At 41.3% G+C, this 21,551-nt stretch overlaps 1 protein-coding gene across 7 annotated transcripts in view; it reads right to left on the bottom strand.

Annotated features, from left to right (window-relative positions):
* ITSN2 (intersectin 2) overlaps nt 1-21,551 on the bottom strand; it is a 115,463-nt gene that overhangs the window by 19,775 nt on the left and 74,137 nt on the right. For 6 of the 7 annotated variants that reach the window (XR_013975111.1, XM_080920295.1, XM_080920298.1 and 3 more), the window contains 2 exons: nt 16,331-16,427; nt 15,760-15,951 (listed from right to left, as the gene is read on the bottom strand). Coding sequence is in view for 6 of the 7 variants with exons in the window: in XM_080920295.1 (XP_080776421.1) it covers nt 15,760-15,951; nt 16,331-16,427 (289 nt within the window). In the remaining variant the exon portion in view is untranslated. Of the gene's footprint in view, nt 1-10,041; nt 13,327-15,759; nt 15,952-16,330; nt 16,428-21,551 lie in introns of those variants that run through there. The other variant, XM_080920300.1, reaches the window with a different exon arrangement.

Genomic DNA, 21,551 nt, shown 5'->3' with positions numbered 1-21,551 from the left:
CGGGTTGAGGCAGGGAAAGTGGAAGGATCGGCAGATAGAATTGAGACAGCAAGTTATCTCTTATGGACCACATCACAGACGTCTAAAGAGTCATCACCACCAAGCTGGGTGTGGCAGCTCGTGACTGTAACCCGCATTCAAAAGACTAGGGCAGGGACACTGAGCTGAACTGGAGGCCAGCCTGGGATACATAGTGAATTTGAGTCTAGTGTGAAAATGGAAAACTATATCCTGAAAACTGAAAAACTAGAATCAATCAAATAAATCAATAAAATAGAATAAAATAAAGCAAATGCCAAAGGATGTGCATGAGATGTTGCAGCAGTCACTGGGAAGAGACAGTACTGAGCTTATTGAAAGCAACAGAAAAGCTTCGAAGTATAGTATAAAGAGCTGTTATGTTTCTGAAAATAAATATGCCTCTTTGAGAAAAAAAGAAAAAAAGAAACAGACAACTATAATCAGTAGTGAACCTGATACTTTCCAATGAAAATTATCAAATGAGCAGTTAATAAGCTTGACATATGAACATATATAAGAAAATACACATTTCAACAAATATCACTATGGGAAAATGTTTACCAAACATATCAGGAAATGTATAAATTTAGCACTACTTTCAGCTGTTTTTTAAAAAAAATTAGTTAAGAGGGTGGAGATGGCTCAGGGACCACGGGCACTTGCAAAGGACCTGAGCTGGGTTCCCAGTACCCACTTCAAGCTGCTCTCAGCTGCCTGTAACCTCAGGGGACCTAATACTCTCCTCTGGTGTCCACAGGTATCTACATCCACATGCACACATTCCTCCACAGCTACACAATAAGTGCAAACCTTTGATTTATCATTCTGTGTAGGGCGTGTGCACCACGGCATGTCTGTGGGCAGAGGACAACTCTGGAGAGGCTGTTCTCTCCTTCTACCTTTATGTAGGCTCCAGGGATGAAATTCAGCTTGTTAAGCTTGTGTGGCAAGTGCTTTGTCACTGAGGCATCTCACCAGCTGTCTTAGTCAGGGTTTTACTGCTGTGAGCAGACACCTTGACCAAGGCGACTATTATAAGGACAACATTTAATTTGGGCTGGCTTATAAATTCAGAGTTTCAGTCCATTATCATCAAGGTGGGAACAGGCAGCATCCAAGCAGGCATGGTGCAGGAGGAGCTGAGAGTTCTACATCTCAATCTGAAGGCTGCTGGGAGAAGACTGACTTTCAGGTAGCTAGGATGAGGGTCTTAAAGCCCAGGCCTATAGTGACAACTTCCAACAGGGCCACACCTTCTAAGAGTGCCACTCCCTGGGCCAAACACAAACCACCACACCAGCCCTTCAAATGTTTTTACTGTAATTGTGTTATGTATATGCATGATGTTTGTGTGTGGACATATGTGCCGTGGTGCATGTGTGCAGGATAGAAGACAACTTTGTAGATTTGGCTTTTCTCTTTACTTTGGATTCATGTCAGGATTATGCTGTACCTTTACTGGCAGAGCTACCTTACTGGCCCCAAATGTTTCTTGCTTAAAGACAGCTTCCTGGACTAGAGAGATGATGGCTCAGAGGTGAAGAGCACTGGCTGCTCTTCCTGAGTTCAAATCCCAGCAAGCGCATGGTGGCTCACAACCATGTATTATAGGATCTGGTGCCTTTTCTGCTGTGCAGGCCTACATGCAGACAGAACACTGTATACATAGTAAATAAATAAATAAATGAGAGACAGACAGACAGACAGAAAGACAGAGACAGACAGACAGAGAGACACAGAGACACTACTCAGCAGTGGAGAAGAGGCCACGCAAGAACCCCAGTGGAGCTATAGGGACACTAATCTACCCATAAAACTTTTGACCCAAAATGTATCCTTCGTACAAGAAATGAAGGGATGGGAGGGTGGAGCAGAGACTGAAGGAATGGCAAGCAATCCCCTGACACTACTAATGACACTGTCATGCTTGCAGACAGGAGTCTAGCTCGGCTGTCCTCTGAGAGGCTCCACCCAGCAGCTGACTCAGACTGATAGAGATGCTCATAGCCAAACAGTGGATGGAGCTTGTGGACTTTTAAGGAAGAGCTGGGGGAAGAATGTTGGGCCCCAAGAGATAGGAACTCCACAAGAAGACCAACAGAGTCAACTAACCTGAAACTTTGGGAGCTCTCAGCGACTGAACCACCAACCAAAGAGCATAAATAGGCTGGATCTAGGTCTTCTAACACATACGTAGAAGATGCTCATCTTGGTCTTCATGTGGGTCCTGAACACCTAGAGCAGGGGCTATCCCAAAAGCTGTTGCCTGTTTGTGGAATTTGTTTTCCTAACTCAGTCAGGCCTCAGTGGGAAAAGAAGCATCTAGATCTGCAAAGACTTGATGTGCCAGGGTGGGGGGACATTCAGGGAACAGGGGATCCTCCTCTCTTTCAGAGAAGGGGAGGAGAACAGAATCAAGATGTAAAGTGAATAAACAATGTTAAAATGGAGAACAGAGAAAGGTAGCTTCCTGCTGTTCCGTGGGTCATTCCCTTAGTAGCAGACACTCATTTTACCTGACCCATCACTGACTCCTGTGATCATTCCCTTTCTGGAGATCCACCTGGGGATCCACCCAGGCAAGACGCCTACTCCAAGCCATGCCCTCGCCCCTCGTTCCTCTGGGCCAGCAACTCTCCCCAAAGAGTCCTAAATCCTTGCCCAGCCTTTCCAGGTCTCCCTTGGAGTGTCCTCTGTGTCAGGCCTTGGGTCTCTTCTCTGTTGACTCTGTGACCTACTTAAGGATGTGTTGGACACTCCCACATTTATGCTCTCTGTGTGAAAGTATGGTCTCTTGCCTATGCAGGATCTCCCTCATCAGTGGGGCACTGAAAGCCGCCTCCTTCCTATCTTTACCTAACTGGCTCCGCAGGCCTCACCTTCTAACTCAGTGCTAGTTCCATTTCTCCCCAGCTCATGCTAAGATTTTTGGATCTTACTCTTCATATTCGATTCACTCACATCCATAATCTGACTAGTGCAGCACACCATCATTCCCATCGGGATCCAAGCCTCTACCATCTGTCCTCTACTTGGATCTCTGAGCAGGTTCCTAGTGGACCCTCTTGCTTCTTTCTGGTTCCCTTCCTCACTTTAACTGAGCAGAGCAGCCCTGTTAAAACACATTATACCATCTCTCCTTAAAACCGTTTAAAGGAGTTCTCTTGCTGCATACAAAAGCCAGAGTTATTATAAAACAGCCCCAAAGAATCTCAGCTACTGCTCCATCTCCTTGACCCATTCTTGTCCCCCTCCCTTGTTCCCTTTGTTCCAGGACACTGGCCACCACCCTGTTCTCTGAGCATCACACACACACTCCTATGGTAGGTCCAAGGGTATGCTGCCTCTTCCTCCTAGAATGGTCCTTTCTCCAGATATCCTCCACGCCCTTCAAGTCTTTGCTCCCCACATGACCAACCTGGAGACATTTTGGAGCATCCTGAGATGCAGCACTCTTGCTTAATGTCATTTGTTCAGTTTCCACCCTCTGCTGGCAGAAGGCTATATTATTGTATGTTTTATAATCTGCTGTATTTACAGTGCCTGATACCCTAGTAGGTTTTCTTCAAGGACTGATAAAATATGATCAGATGGACCCTGACGTACAACACTGATCACAAAAGAGCAACGAAAAACTCCTTGCAGGTACCAATGGGCAAGAAGAATGGACAGAGGGGAAATGTCAGATCAAAGTTCCTGGACAGACAGTTGGAGTGAGTGGAACTACAAGCCCCTCGCCGTGGAAACACATTATGAGTCATAGTTAATGAAAACTGTCCCACTTTGATGGACATGAGCCACTGTTATAAATCCCTGAGCAAACAAGAATCAAAAGAGAGATGCTCAGGAGAGAGAAAGCTCTGGGAAGATCCCAAAAGCTGAAGGACAAAGGGTACTGTGCTGGCTGTTTGCTCAGATTAGGTCATAAGTACCAGAAAGGCCTGGCCCATTCTAAGGAGAGCAAGGTCACAGAACAATGCGGTTCTCTGTGCTTTGCCCTCATAGACACCCTGAGTATTACATACTGGCTGTTGGCTGCACTGTGTGAAAGCTCTGTGACGAGATAGCATCCAACAATAAATCCAGAAGACTAAACTGGGCAACTCTCTGCAGGCTGTCTTAATACATAACCAAGTCTTATAAGGGCTCCAGAAACCTGCTATTTTATAAAACAAAATATTTTTAATTTCTTGGTAAATATTTTATTAAGGACAAACAATGTATCAAGTAGTATTTTTAATCATAAAGTGATGGGGAAATATATGTCTAAAATTTGAATAATTCTTTAACGAACTTTTATTTGCTGGTGTTACTGGGGATCAAACCTGCACCTTCACGTATGCTGGGCAACTGCTCTGCTGCTGAGCTATATACCCCAAATCTTTCAAAACATATTTAACAGTTCTTTTTTTAGACATAGGTTTGTTGTGATGTTCAGACTGACCTTCAACTCTGAGCATCCCTCTCAAGCACTGGGGTTACATTCATATGCCCTGTGCTCCATCCACTTGGGCCCCGGTATCTTTTTGATGTCTACCAAACTGTACATCAAGCCTTAGATTGCTTATTTAGATGCAACTGTACTGAAATATTTTAGAACATTAGAAAGCTACCACATAATAGTAGTATTCTAGAATGTCCCCAAAGCAACCCTGTGGATACTTTTACAGGATTTATTTTTACTTCCTAATCTGCTATGGAAGATCACAAGAGTTCTTTGTGTGCATAGATCATAAAGATCAACCGAGAACTCTTCTTTGTATGCATATGTGGAGACCAGAGACTGATGTGATCTTTGATTACTCTTCACTCGATTTACTGAGGTGGGTGGGGGTCTTTGCTGAACCTGGGGCCTGCAGACTTTAGTCTAGTTAGCCAGATGGCTCTGGGGGAGTCTGTGTGTCTGCCTCCGGAGTACCTGGATTCCAGGGCTTTTGTGGGGCTAGGGGATCTGAACTGGGTCCTCACACGTGTGCACCCCCATAAGTTTCAGGGCACCGACTGCCATGCACACTCCTTGGCAGTTACTTCAGGCTAGGATCCCTGTGCTTCCTACCCCGCCTGCTTCATCCAGACTTAGCTGACTTGCTCTTCAGAATTTGGACTGCATGCAAGGGATGAATCAAGGGGGGCATTCCTTCCTTGCTGACACTATGGCATTCTCTGAAGCCTCCTGGGCAGATGGATCTGTTCCTGTGGCCGAGCTTCAGAGCGACCAGGCTCCTTACATTGGAAGGAAGGACAGCATGCATTGGGGCCCACGCCACACTCACTGGATGCCGGGTGTAGACTACACACCTGATTTGGTTGACCCTGAGCTGATTTTTGGATGAAGAATGAATTAGAATAATATCCAGAATGTCAACCATCCCCAGGTACTGCAAACAAAACTGACATGACCTTCTCCTTCCTTTAACTTCTTGTGTCTTACTGAGATACCTGTTCCTTTATACCCTCTACCCATCACACAATTCGAACCTTACAGATACTCGCTGCAGCACATAGCATCAGGACTCAATCAAACAGTGCTGTCAGGGGGCAGAAGGACTTCATAAATCTCTTCCTCCTTGGCGTCACTAAATAGCCTACCTGCCTCTCAGCACCCCCATGGGATATTCATACAGTTCACATTTCCAGTGACTTCATAACTGGAGAGCACCCTACACTGTGAGTTCAGGACCCAGCTATGATCTACCACCTCCTGACTCTGGTTCCGCAGTGATGACGGAAGGCAGCAATCAGATGCAGCAGCAGGCTCTTCCAGGGCTCTTCCAGGGCTAACCTGGATTTGCCCGAAGCTGACGTCCATCACCTCACCTCACTGCTGCTGATTCTACTTTTCTGGTTTGCAGGAAAAGCAGGTGGCTAGGAACGTGAACTTCAGAGTCAGGATGGACTGTGGCTCCAATGTGTCAGCCCCAAATGTCTGGCTCACTGTGTGCTGCACAGAAAATGTTCACATGTTGGCTATTATCTCTAGAACTTACTATGTGTTGTGCAATGAGCTAGTGCTTCCTGATGCCAAATGTGTGACATGGCTTTCATCCTCAGTGACAGGCAAGGTGTGGCCTCCCAGGGACGTTCTGCTTCTTTACTTGCTCTGAGACACTGAATGACTGACTGTTGCTTCTGACAACAGTGTGAATTGAAGTCTCTCATAAGAACATGTCATAATTTCTTGTTCTTGTTCAAGACAAAGAAAAAAAATTCAGAATTAATTCTGAAGTTTATATGGAGAGGCAAAAGACCCAAAATGGCTACCACAATATGAAAAAAGAAAAAAGACCCAGTACTGGACTGCAGGAACCAAGACAGTGCGGTCTGAGCAAGAGATACACAGATGGGCTGGCCATGAGACCCAAGGCAACACAGAAATGGACTCAGACAACATCCAACTGATCTTTGATATAGGAGCACAGGCAATAAGAGAGAGAATCTCAGTAGACGGCTCTGGGATGTGTGAATGCTACACATGTAGGGCTCTAGGCCAATGGTCCTAATGATGCCCCCTCCAATACAATTCCTCATGCTGTGCCGACACCCAACCGTACAGTTATTTTTGTTGCTACTTCATAACTTTAACTTTGCTACTGTTATGAGTCTTCATGTAAATGTCTGATATGCAGGACATCTGACAGACATCCCTGTGGAAAGCTCATTCAGCCTACAAAGGGATGGAGGCCCACAGGTTGAGAACTGCTGCTCTAGCTAGACCTCATTAAAATTAACTGAAAATGCACCATACTCAAGTCCCAAATGTGAGCCACAACATGTAGAACTCACAGAAGATATGAGAAAAAAAATCTATGTGGCTTTAGGCCAAGTAATAACTTATGACACAAAGGCATAATCCACATTTACAAGCTGGACTTCACTAAAATTAACAATTTTGTCTTATGAAAGGCAGGGTCAAGAGAAAAAAGAGACAAGTCACAGACTGTGAAAAAATAGTTACAAGCCATACATCTGACATGGGATTGTTACCCAACAATAAATAAATAATATCTGATTTAAGAACAGGTCATAGACCCCAACACCTCACCAAAGAAGATGTGCAGGTAGCAAGTGAACGCACAAAAATCACTGGGTGATGCTCACCCTTCATCCGGGCACTCAGGAAGCAGAGGCAAGTGAATCTCTGAATTTAAGGCCAGCCAGGGCTACTCAGCAAGGATTCTGTATACAACCTATCTTCAGGGAAATGGATATTAAAACAAAATACCAGCCCACACATTAGCTTGGCCAGAGACCACAACACAACAGCAAATGCTGAATAGACCGAAGCAACAGGGACTCCTTCACTGCTAGTGGGATCAATGCAGTGTGGAACAGTGTGGCTGTTACAAAAGAACGTACTGTGAGATCTGGAAACCACGTGTTTTGGTGTTTTCCAAAGGAGCTTAAAACATGGCATCGTCAAACAATAAAATTTTAACCTACCTATAAAATGGAATAATGCATCGATATATCCTACAACATATATGTTATGAGAAATTAGCAAATCTCAAACTCCCACACATCTTAGAGGAATGTCCAGAACAGACAAACATAAAGACATAAAGTGGGTTAGTATGTTCTGTGTGTGGATGTGGTTACAAGGAGATAAGAGAGTGATAAAGTTCTTTTCAGGCAATAAAAAGATCTTATAATTGATTATAGCAATGGCCACATAACCGTAGATACAAACCCACTGAGATGTATGTTAAGGGGCTGAATCACTGTTACTCGGTGAGAGTGATTATGGGCAGCTTTCTCCTTCTGAATGCGACCACTACAGGCTCTTGCTGTTCTATTTCACCCTAGCCTCTTCTCTGTGTTTCTTCTCACTGGTATGAGTAATGTGCACTGCCAGACCTCATGATTATAAAGACGGCAGTAGCATTAGCACAGAACCATATGAGGCTCATAGCATAAACCCAGAAGCCAGCTCACTAAGCAAACTTGTCCCCTATTGGGACGTTAGACCTTTTTAATGTTCCCATCTGTAAAAATGACATGGGTTATTTTGTTCATGGATCCAAGGGGTCCTATTTCTAACAGGCAGGATCTTCTTGTTTTCTAAATGGTTCCTCCACAGTACTCTCTACTCTAACAAATCCTGCTGCCTGTTATCCCAGTCCTCCTATTTCTTAACCCTAGCTGAGGGTCTCAGAGGTCTGATCCTTTCCCCAAGGAGCCTCAACTACCCAAGAGCAGTGGTGCCCATTTCCAGCTGGTGGGTATCAAACAAACAAACAAAAACAAACTCACCTTCTTCCCCCACCTCTGGCTCCGTACATGGCACAGGTACGCTAATATCCCACCCTGCCATTCAAGATAAAATTTGGAAATCTGACCCTGCTACTTTCCCTGGGCATTTCATCAGTGCCTAATGTATGCTAATTTCCCTCAGATCTTTGACTCACTCTCTTCACCTCTGATGCACACCAGGCCAGAATCACATGGGAAACGTGGAAAACATCCTCAGGCTCGGGCTAACCTTCCGAACGTGCTGGTAGGATTCAGTAGTAATTTAGAGCTTCCAGGTCATCCAGCAGAGCCAAGCTAGAGAACCTTGCCCACACTTCCCTGCGGCTCCAGTCCCTCCCTCACAATACTGAACACTTATCCCGCCTCCTGCCCCCCATGCCCCCGCACTCTGGTGTGTGTAGAATATTCAGTCTGCACTGAGTCAGGATGACTCCTACTTATCTCATGGCCTGTCAGCTACTCCTCACATCCAGCAAGTCTTCTCTGCCTCACCAATCTAGGGTGCAACTAGGGTCCTCCTTTGCTCTCCCTGATGAGCAGGAAAACAAATCTGCCACAGTTCTTGGACTTATATTATGTGCTCTGCGCCCATTTCATGGCAATGCCTTGCTTGGGTATCCTCACTCTCACTGAGGTATCTAAATATTACTGCAGATAGTATTCTGCTTGTCCTCATGCAAACAAATCCTCACCACATATTAGCTGGATTACTTTGCAGAGAAAGAATGTGGGAAAGATGGTGTTTATGCTAGGTTACATTTGGATTGTATTTTTATTTTTGCTAATTTATAAAACCACTTACTTGATTGTAAAGGCTCAACTCCAAGGTCCCATGTTGTGGTAAAAATAAAATAGGATCTCCGGCTACCGGTCTGGCCCACTAGGGAGCTGCTCTAGCAGGGAGCCCGGGCTCTTCCTCTACCATGTATGTGGTCCCCCTACCACCCTCTCCCAGCTGTCTCTCTTTTAGTCTGGAACTTTGGCTACTGGTTCCCATGTAGAGCCGCAGGCCACTGCGCTGGAACGTTTCGCCCTGGCTGCTTCTCTGCTAGTCGAAAACTGAGCTCACACTCCCCACACCCCGGTAAAATCATGACTCAATAATCAATGATTTATCAATCAGATTTATATGTTAAAGTCTCAATCCACAATTCATCCACATAATAAGCTTACAGCCATTTGACAAAGATGTAAACCACCTACCTAGATAAAACAAACTGACCCACAGAAACCCTTAGAAATAATCTTATCTACCTGAGGCTACACAGAGCTGCGCGGACAGAGATGCTTCATCTTCGTCTTCCATCTTGAATCTCCTCTCTTCCACCTCTTTCCTGCCTTACAAAAACGTTGTCCCTGCTCCACTCTCTACTGTCCAATCATGTGTCGCCTTGACATCAACCTATAGTCCCATATATGAAGGACTGCTGCAGGTTCTTCTATTAGTCTCTTATTTTGTACTGAAATGTCTTCTAAGTTTCTTTCAATATTTAAAAACAATTGTGGAAAAAACTGCAAATAAAACAATCCTATTATCTTTGATTATAGTAATCTTCTCTATGCAATAGCATAGCAATAGCAAAATAAAAATCTTTTTTGTTTTTGAGATATATATAATTATCTCAAATAATATAAATCTTGACTACTGGTCTGTACCCTGGGATTACATTAAGAGAAAAAGCAAAGTCCGAAAGACATTTAATCACACTTATTATCTAAATAAAGTAAGTTTTAAAAGGATGCTTCAAAAGAAATACACAATACAAGTAATGGAGTTTGTGTTCTTTTAATAAACACACTTGCATAGTTATATTACAATTGTGTAAAAATAAAAACACTATTTCATGCCAAGCGTGCCCAGCATTTGCACAATCTCAATACCTTTAATACTATAGTTTTCAAGACACACAAAATAAAACTTTAAGGCAAATACATCACTTTGCAACAATTGATAGTTTATTACATCACAGCAGCATCACAGCAGCATCTAACAATGCCGTCGGCACGGGTCTCAGTATCCTGCTACTTATTTACAACAACTCATAATTTGGTAATTTCATTCTAAGAAAACTTGGCAAATAAAGCTTTGGACTGGACTTGGCATTTCTTTCTCTACCTTTCCTCCCCGCCCTAATCTCTTTCTTTGAACTCTAGTATCATATTGTATTTTAAAACAGTTACTGTTTTAAGTATTGCATTATTTCAAAATAATCCAAAGAATCAGAGAAACCATATAATCAATAAGGTTAATTTTTAGTTTCTAAATTTCTAAAATGCCAGCTGTGGTTGTAGCCATTTCTTCCCTGCTGGAACAGCCATCAAGTTCAAGCACACACTTTACGTGCCGCACAGTGTGCTCTTAAACTGGGTTTCCTACAAGTTCAAGTAGATCCACTGTGCTCTAATTTTTAAGTTATGTCTCCAATAAACTTGTAAGCAGCAGAAAGCTGCCTTCTTTTAAATCAGAAAGAGAGCAAATGCATGGCTGGCAGATACATGAAGTATTTCAACAGACTGCAATGTACTCATTAGAACAATCAACATGATTACATGTCAGTCAATTTCCTTTCTTACAGCTTTCTATGAGATATATGATGGACACCTACACAAATAGCATTCAGTTAACACACTGAGTTTACTTGCTATAGTGACCTTTTCTTTGATTGTTGGGCTAGTGTGTGACTAACTCCACAGGTACCTGTTGGGCATATTTTCAGATTGATTGTACATGTTGAGCTCAACCTGAATGCCAGTTCCAATAATCTACTTTTGTTGTTGTTGTGTTGAGACAGGTTTTCTCTGTGTAACAGAGCCCTGGCTACCTGGACTCACATTGTAGACCAGGCTGGCCTGGAACTCATAGAGATCTGCCTGCCTCTGCCTCCTGAGTGCTGGGATTAAAGGTGTGCACCATCACATTTGGCTAGTAATCTACTTTTTATGATGAAGAAGTAAAGTGATTTGTCTTTTGGAATAACTTATGAGTATAATAGAGATGCCCCAAGTAAAAATTATAAAGAAAAATGTGCTTTAGGAAACAATATAATTATTTAATGGTGCTGGGTTTCTGACCTCAGCATATAAAGCAACTGTCCACACATGGACTTTAAGGATGTAAAGGCAGAATGTCGACGAGACAAAAAACAAAAAAAGATCAGGTAATCTATACACTGTGGAAGTCAGTTTGGAATCAATCTCTGCACTGTCTCTTAGGGACTGCAGGCAATTCTCTTATCCTTCTGTAAATTGAAATTATTGCTTTCCTATGAATGTTATATAAAATACCGTCATGATGGCAAATGCTAAAATGAAGGTGGTCTAAGAACTCTTAACAGAAATCCCCAGGCCAGGAGCACACACACATCTCCTAATACCTCAACAATGTGAACATTTCCAGTACAGATACTTAGGTTTTATAAAATTGTAACTAAACTGTTGGTTTTTTTCCTCAAGTCACAATTTAGGCAATGTATGATTATAGTAATTCATTCATTATATATAGGCACATTAAAATAAATATTGCACAAAATATGCCTTTAAATTAAAATGAGAGGTATAAAAGCATGTTTTGCTTTCTCAAAGGACTCTGTGAGGAATAAAACTCTGATTGTACACACACTTATCTGACATTTCACAAACAGTAGATTGCACGGCAATTTGTAAACATTTTAAATTGCATAAACTGCTCATTGATTTTCAAATATGGTTTAATACTGTATTAAAACTCGTATCAGCTAAGTGCTATCATGCATATTAATTTATAATAATGTCTATTACGTTTAGGGTGCTTTCCACTCAAAGGAAGAAGTAAAATTCTATGCCAAAGTAGCCAATGTGGGAGGCGAATACTCAGGAAAGTGTAGATAGAAACATCAATATTCTAATCTCAAAGAAGCCTCCTGGGCACAGAGCAATGCCAGTTCTCATGTGCTCTTCTTGTACTGTGGGTCCTTGGCTAAAGCCTACATATCTGCTTCAGGTTTGCTACAAACTCTTTAAGGTTTCCTTATGGATTTTACTAATGCATTATGAATGCCAACAAATGTTACTTTGTATACTAGGGTAAGTAGTCACCTGACTACAGAGATAACATAAATTCTACTTTAGAATATATTGTTGATATAAGTGCTCCAAGATAGGGACGGTTTCTCACCTCACAGTCAGTGATGGACACTATCCACTCTTGAAAACAGTGCATGCTTATGTCATCAGTAAAGCACTGTGCACCAGAGCCTAGAGCAGCTTACAAAATCTGTAGCCTAGAGTACCTAAGACCAATCAAAAACTGCCCTAGGCCTGTGCTCATTCTTGGGCAGCTGAGACAGACTAAACATTTACTCGGCATTCGCTGGTCAGAGCATACCGCTTTCCTTTTCTGTGAGACAAGGCAAGGTCCCCAACATTATTGCTCCTGCTCGGTGGATTACAGAGAAAATATAGAAAAGCCTATTTCCAGTTCTTGGCCTTCAAACAAACCTAACTACTGGTACTCATAGCGGCATTTTAGAAAGTAACAGACAGTGCTTATTTAAGGGTAAATCACAGACGGAGCCAATTAAGGATCCTCGTGATTAGGATTAGATCAAATATAATAGCAGAACATAAGCAAACATCATCTGAATTCTGCAATGAATATACAATTTGCAAGAGCATTGGAAAAGCATGGCAGACCATTCCAAACCAGAGAGAACAGTTTGTGCAAATAGTGGGTCTTTGTGTGTTTGTACTCCCACTATGTCAGGGCAAACTGAATATGCATGCTAATGACCTACAAGTGCCAAATTAAAAAAAAGAAGAAAACTGCTAGAGGATGCCAGAGAGAACAGCAGGGAAAGCCACACAAAGACCCACTATCCTTGAAATTGTTACAAATAAATTTTAACTGTAAATTAGAAACACATAGAAATGATCACAAGTGGCTCTAACATTCAAACGAAGTAAGTGAATTGTGTAGGAGATATTTGATCAGGGCTGCCTGCCCTGCCTCCACGCTAGAGTCAAACTTGGATAGTGGGTCTCTGGGGTGCTTTCACAACTGGAAGACAACATTGGGTCCTAAAAAAAGAAAAATGAGGAATAAAATGAACATAAATTAGGTGGGTGAGAAAAAAATGTGACTAATAGTCACATGCAACTTCAACCAAATACATTGAACCACTAAAATTCTCAACCTTAAAAGTCCCAATTATATATTAAAATGAAAATAGTGTTTATAAGGGCTGGAGAAACACAAATGGTAATCTATAATTTAACTAGCACCAATGCTTCAAACACAGACTATTATTAATAAATGATTCACTTCTAAATATCTGAGTAGCTAAATATGTTCTCAAATGAATTCCTGACTATCAGCATACAACATTTTCTAGAGCATACCCTAGGAAGACGTAGGCTTCTGTAAACTTAAGTTTAGTGCACTTCACAGCTACTGATACAATGAACTCTGGTCATTGCTGAAAAGCAATTATGGCTCTCCAGTTGCTGAAAATAGCTGTTTTGAGTAAGCAGGACTCTGCTGTCTCCTATGGGATTTAAACAGTTGTTTTGTGAGAGACAAACTTTTCAGAGGATCTCTTTGGAAACTGTCCAAGAACTCTTTTATTCCAGGTTGAACCTTTCTCATTCATTTAGGAAAGTACTATCATTTCTAGATATACTCAGACCATTAAACCCAGTCTTCCTTAGCCCCAACCGAGGCATGAGCTATAGAGAATAATTGTCTCACCAAGAGCACCTGAGACCACTGGAACCAGACCCAGCCCCTTGACTGTTCTATTTCCTCATCTCTAACTAGGCAGAAGGATCAAGAAAATAACTAAGACCTCCTTCATCCCCTTTTACCTTTCTAGCACACTGTAACTCCTCCTCTTGGTCTCAGTGAAATGCACTCTGAGAAGGCTTCTGCAAAACCATAACTTCTTTCCCACATAGGTTTAGGGATTGTTCCATTTGTATAAGTATTTACTATTTCCAATTGAAGTCCAAAGCTACTTTAGAATAGGGTATGCCTCATAATATTTAGATTCTAATGCCTGTAAGTATGTGGTAGATACTTACAGAATATTTATGAAATAAATAAATGTCTTCACTGAAGCAAATGAGAACTTCATTTCTTTAAAATTGTATAGGACAATAAATGAAAGATTTCCCTCCTCTTGTTTGTACAAACACTGTAATTTCCTCATCTTATCTCCGTGAGGGTGTGAAACCATACAGCTGTACTAACACAGCGGCCACTAACTACAATGGCTAGTTTTAGATTAAACTAGGCTCCAGCTTATGATCCCCCTGAATGCTAGGAATCTAGGGGTGCACCATGCCTGGCCTGCCAAAAGTTAATTTGCTGTGTGTCTTTGGCTAATTAACTCATGCTTTCTGTATAATTTGTGTACCAAAAAAAAAAAAAAAAAAAAAAAAAAAAAAAAAAAAAAAAAAAAAAAAAACCTTCAAATTCTGCTTTTCTTAAGGACAAAATATTGGGAGCATGGCTCAGTTGTAGAGTACTGCATACAATGCATGAGACCCTAGTTTCAATCCCCCTCTACTACCTGAAGGGAAGAGGAGAAGAGGACAAAGATGAAGATGAGGAAGAAGAAGAGAAGGGGGAGGAAGAGGAAGGAGACAGAGAGACATAGAGAATTTACTTGAGCATGGTAGTGCAGGCCTATAATCTTGGTATTCAGAATAAAAAACTGGAACCAGGAGGATCAGGAATTCAAGGTCATTCTTAGGCCTACAACCAGTGTAAGGCCACCCTGGGCTATGTAAGGCCACCCTGAGCTACGTAAGACCAACGCATCTTTTTAAAAAGCTGTTCCTCCAGTTGTGTTACTTTTCTAGGAGCCTTTTATACATGAGTAGATTCTTTCCCTTTTCCTCCCTCCCTCCCTCCCACCTCCCTCCCTCCCTCTCGTATTTATCAGGTACAACTGTGAAAGTGATCTTGATTCACAAATGTTTTCAGCATGAGATAGTCTCTAAGTAATCACCTAGTAGGAGTTTTAGACACATTTAGAATGGGTTATTTAATTTTACCAAACTGGATGATATGTAAACACAGAGCAAACCAATGAGACTCCACAGCTAGTGGCCTGCATATGCTAAAAGGAGACCCTGCAGTACAGGGAACTTACAGTGTCAGCTACTTCTCATTAGCTGATAGAGAATGCTGACTAGTGTAAGGCAGTGCTGGGGATGAAGGGAAGCTGCAGTTCAGAAGCCATCACACCGAAGAACCCACACAAGAATCACGTTTTCATAAAGATAAAAACTAACACTAACGTCTAAATCTAGCAGAAAACATTCATGATAAAGCAGTACAACTTTTGAGCTTGTAAACTCTTATCTTTTGATTTTTCTTATTTAAAATATTTCTTGCATTTACTGTGAATGACGAGTTTAAGATCTGACCCAGAATAGAAATGCAAGTAATAGAGAGTATTAAAGGTTTCAGTTCAGATGAGAGGTAAGTGATTGGATGTTACTCACACTGTTGACTTGGGTCTGAGTCTGTTGTCATCTTAACATAGTTTGAAGGAAAGAGCCCCGTCACCCCATTGATCTCTCCTTGCCACCAGTCGGGATCATCCTTGTTCATGACATTAATAAACTGTCCTTTGGAGAAATTGAGCTCATCTTCGTTATTCGCTATATAGTCATACATAGCGATCACTTGACAAACTAGCAAAAGAACAGCAAAGTAATAAATTAAGTATTCCTACAAGGATCAACCCTGGCATGAAACTTAAATTATTATTAAATTCTAAAAGTAGGCTAAATGTTTTCTTTACATTCTCTCTCCTCCAATCTTCTTCCACAAAACAAAACACGCCCCCCAACCTAAGCAATTCTGGATAAAAACCCAAGTGAAGCACTTCACTTTAATATTTCAAGGGATAACAGAACTCTGCAGGAAGACATTTCCAGTAGTACACCACTCTGAAGCGGAGGGAAGGAAAGGCAACTTTTCCAAGGCCTTCCAAAGGGCCAGCTAATCTAAGACATTCTGTGCTTTAACACAGTTTACTAAGACAAAACACAAGGTAAGCCACTTTCATACCAGCGTGAAAAGCAGGCGTGGTTCTCTCACTACTTGGACCCAGCAGCTTTACATGGCTGGCAGGAAACCATCCCTTCTGTCGTTTCTTCCCTCTGGCCTATAAAATTAGCAAAAGAAACAATTAAATATAACCATAAATTACAACTTAAACACCTAGGTTTTCCAATGACAGCATATACTTGGCTTTGCCCTTGGCTCCTTAGATAAAATCTAAATCCTTGGTACAGCATTACTGGCAAGAGTCTTAGTACACCTGCAAGGTTGAGACCTTGCCAGACCCAACAATGTGACTTATTGTTGGTGCTATGTCACGCCATATCAGCTCACTCTGGTGACAGGGCTGGAGTGGCTTCACCATATGAACAATTAACCATATCTACGTGAAAAAAAGCCCCCATTAACAACTCCAGACATCAGGGCTCCCACAGCTCCTCCAGGTGGCAGTAACTGTGTTGTCATAAATTCTTGCTAGGAAGAAGTAATGCTGCTGGGGAAGGAACCAAGAGTTCCATTTCGGGTGCTCCTCGCAAGCTCAAGTCCTCTTAAGAGTAAGGCTCAACCAGACTTCACCCTGGAGCCTGGCCAGTCATCAGGAGGTCATAAGAGCATTTCAGGAAGACCATGTTCCCATGCCATTAGTTGAAAGTAAACCGGAAGGTGGAAACTGAGCAGATCCAATCTGTACACCTGTTCTTTAGGATTTCTAAGATGATAATACCAGAACTAAATGCATTTCCACCACATGCAAACATATAAAAATACAGCTATTATTTCTGTCATCATCTTTCAACCCTAACATACATTTAAATGACGAAAGACATATTCTATATGAGAGAAGAAAGCTTTTTCTTTCTTCTCTCACATACACATGGCAACTATCTGGTACACCTTCAAGAAAAAGATTTAAGTCTACTGTTTCCTTTAAGACGCTGTTTCCAAAGCCTGAGACCTTGGGGGTGGGGCGGGCTATGGCAAGCTGAGTATCCCAGGCAGAGATGACATTATTCTTTTTCCTTTAAGAAAATGACCTGTGAAAGTTCCCTGGTGAACTTTTTGGGGTCACTTAAGTATACTATCATATCATCTGCAAATAGTGATATTTTGACTTCTTCCTTTCCAATTTCTATCCCTTTGACCTCTTTTTGTTGTCTTATTGCTCTGTCTAGTACTTCAAGTTCTATATTGAATAGGTAGGGAGAGAGTGGACAGCCTTGTCTAGTCCCTGATTTTAGTGGGATTGCTTCAAGTTTCTCACCATTTAGTTTGATGTTGGCTACCGGTTTGCTGTATATTGCTTTTACTATGTTTGAGTATGTGCCTTGAATACTTGCTCTTTCCAAGACTTTTAACATGAGGGGTGTTGAATTTTGTCAAATGCTTTCTTAGCATCTAGAAAGATAATCATGTGATTTTTTTTCTTTGAGTTTGTTTATATAGTGGATGATATTGATGGACTTACATATATCGAACCATCCTTGCATCCCTGGGATGAAGCCTACTTTGTTGTGGTCTTGAATTTGGTTTGCAAGAATTTTATTGAGTATTTTTTCATCAATGTTCATGAGGGAAATTGGTCTAAAGATCTCTTTCTTTGTAGGGGCGTTGTGTGGTTTATGTATGAGCGTAACTGTGGCTTCAAAGAATGAGTTGGGTAATACTCCCTCTGTTTCTATTTTGTGGAATAGTTTGAAAAGTATTGGTATTAGGTCTTCTATGAAGGTCTGATAGAATTCTGCATTAAACCCATCAGGTCCTGAGCTTTTTTTGGTTGGGAGGTTTTGATGACTGCTTCTATTTCTTTAGGTGTTATGGGGCTGTTTAGATGGTTTATCTGATCCTGATTTAACTTTGGTATCTGGTATCTGTCTATAAAATTGTCCATTTCCTGTAGATTTTCTAGTTTTGTTGAGTATAGGCTTTTGTAGTAGGATCTGATGATTTCTTGAATTTTCTCAGTTTCTGTTGTTATGTCTCCCCTTTCATTTCTGATTTTGTCAATTTGGATACTCACTCTGTGCCCTCTGGTTGTTAGTCTGGCTAAGGGTTTATCAATCTTGTTGATTTTCTCAAAGAACCAGCTCCTGGTTTTGTTGATTCTTTGTATAGTTCTTTTTGTCTCTATTTGGTTGATTTCAGCTCTGAGTTTGAGTATTTCCTTCCATCTACTCCTGTTGGGTGTATCTGCTTCTTTTTTGGTTCTAGAGCTTTCAGTTGTGCTGTCAAGTTATTAGTGCATGCTCCCTCCAGTTTCTTTTTGGAGGTGCTCAGCGCTATGAGTTTTCCCCTTAGCATTGCTTTCATTGTATCCCATAACTTTGGGTATGTTGTGCCTTCATTTTTGTTAAATTCTAAAAAGTCTTCTATTTCTTTCTTTATTTCTTCCTTGACCAAGCTATTACTAAGTAGAGCACTGTTTAGCTTCCATGTGTATGTGAGCTTTTGTTGTTGTTATTACTGAAAACCAGTCTTAGTCCATGGTGATCTGACAGAATGCATGGGACTATTTTGATCTTCTTGTATCTGTTGAGGCCTGTCCTTTGGCCGACTATATGGTCAATTTTGGAGAAAGTGCCATGAAGTGTTGAGAAGAAGGTCTGTTCTTTTGTTTTAGGATGAAATATTCTATAGATGTCTGTTAAATCTATTTGGTTCATAACTTCTGTTAGTTTCACTGTGACTCTGTTCAGTTTCTGCATCCATGATCTGTCTATTGATGAGAGTGGGGTGTTGAAGTCTCCCACTATTATTGTATGTGGTGTAATATACGCTCTGAGCTTTAGTAGAGTTTCTTTTATGAATGTGGGTACTCTTGTATTTGGAGCATAGGTGTTCAGGATTGAGAGTTCATCTTGATTTTTCCTTTGATGAGTAAAAAGTGTCCTTCCTTGTCTTTTTGATGACTTTTGGTGACCCTAACCAAGCAAGTGAAGGATCTGTATGACAAAAACTTCAGGTCTCTGAAGAAGGAAATTGAAGAAGACCTCAAAAGATGGAAAGATCTCCCAAGCTCGTGGACTGAAAGGATAAACATTATAAAAATGGCCATCTTGCCAAAAGCAATCTACAGATCAATGCAATCCCCATCAAAATTTCAACTCAATTCTTCATAGAATTAGAAAGAGCAATTTGCAAATTCATGTGGAATAATTAAAAACCCAGAATAGCAAAAACCATTCTCAACAATAAAAACACTTCTGGGGGAATCACCATCTTGACCTCAAGCTGTATTATAGATCAATTGTGATAAAAACTGCCTGGTATTGGTACAGAGATAGGAAGGTAGACCAATGGAATAGAATCAAAGACCCAGAAATGAACCCACACACCCATGGTCACTTGATCTTTGACAAAGGAGCTAAAACCATTCAATGGAAAAAGAACAGCCTCTTCAACAAATGGTGTTGGTTCAACTGGCAGTCAGCATGCAGAAGAATGCAAATTGATCCCTTCTTATCTCCTTGTACAAAGCTCAAGTCCAAGTAGATCAAAGACCTCCACATAAAACCACGTACATTGAAACTAACAGAACAGAAAGTGGGGAAGACCTTAAAACACATAGGCACAGAGGGAAATCCTGAACAGAACACCAATGGCTTATGCTCTAAGATCAAGAATTGACAAATGGGACCTCATGAAATTGCAAAGCTTGGCAAAGGCCAAGGACAAAATGGCAACCAACAAATTGGGAAAAAAATCTTTACCAATCGTACATCTGATAGAGGGCTAGTATCCAATATATACAAAGAACTCAAGAAGTTAGACTCTAGAGAATCAAATAATCCTATTAAAAAATGGGGTACAGAGCTACACAGAGACTTCTCAATGGTGGAATATCAAAAGGCTGAGAAGCACCTAAAGAAATGTTCAACATCCCTAGTTATCAGAGAAATGCAAATCAAAACCACCCTAAGATTCTACCTCATACCAGTCAGAATGGCTAAGATCAAAAACTCAAGTGACAGCAGATGCTGGCAAGGATGTGAAGAAAGAGGAACACTCCTCCACTGTTGGTGGGATTGTAAACTGGTACAACCACTCTGGAAATTAGTCTGGAGGTTCCTTAGAAAATTGAACATAGTGCTACCCAAGGACCCAGCTATACCACTCCTGGGCATATACCCAAAAGTAGCTTCAACAAGGACACATCCTCAACAATGCTCATAGCAGCCTTATTTATAATAGCTAGAAGCAGAGAAGAACCCAGATGTCTCTCAACAGAGGAATGGATACAGAAATTGTGGTGTATATACACAATGAAGTACTTACTACTCAGCTATTAAAAATGAGTTCATAAAATTCCTAGGCAAATGGTTGGAACTTGAAGCTATCATCCTAAGTGAGGTAACCCAATCACAATAGAATACTTATAGTATGTACTCACTTATAAGTGGATACAACCCTCCCCTCCCCCCAAAAATAAAAGCCCAGAATACCCAAGAAATCCACAGAACTTATGAAGCTCAAAAAGAAGGAAGACCAGAATGTGGATGCCTCAGTCCTTCTTAGAAGGGAGAACATAACAGGGCAGGAAATGCATGGTCAAATAGAGGAGCAGGGATGGAAGGAAAGACCTACAGAGGCTGCCTCACCTGGTGAACCACCCCATATGCAGCCTCTAATCCCACGCACTATTGCTAAAGCCAAAAAGTGTTTACTGGCAGGAACCAGACATGGTTGTCTCCTCAGAGGCTCTCCCAGAGTCATATAGATACAGATGAGGATGCTTGCAGCTAAATATTAGACTGAACACAGGAACCCCAATGAAAGAGCTAGAGAAGGACTGAAAGAGCTGAAGGGTTTGCACCCTCATGAGAAGAACAACATAACCAACCAGCCAAGGCACTGAGGTGGAGAGAGTGATTGGGAGAGAGAGCACCTTCATGGAAGCAAGTTGAGGGGGAGGAAGGAAGGGAAGGGGAAGGAAGGGTATAACATTTGAAATGTAAATACAGAGAATATCCAATAAAATTGAAAAAAAAAGAAAAAAAAAGAAAATTACCTGTGGCCTAGTAAGTGATAAACTTATAAATGTTTATAGGTCAATAAAACTATGTTAAAAGCATCAGAAGATTGAAGGAAATACAAAATATTTAAGTGTTGACCGATCACCTCCAAATATGATCACAACTGGGGTGTTTTTTTTCTTTTCTTCTGACTCTTTACCTTTTTTACAAGCCTGAAATTTTATGTAGTTGGGGGGGAGACGACAAAAAAACAGTAC

The sequence above is a fragment of the Micromys minutus genome, assembly GCF_963924665.1.
Source record: "Micromys minutus genome assembly, chromosome: 1".
Lineage (NCBI taxonomy): Eukaryota > Metazoa > Chordata > Mammalia > Rodentia > Muridae > Micromys > Micromys minutus.
Note: the sequence above shows the minus strand (reverse complement) of the source record. Positions and strands in the feature narration are given on the sequence as shown.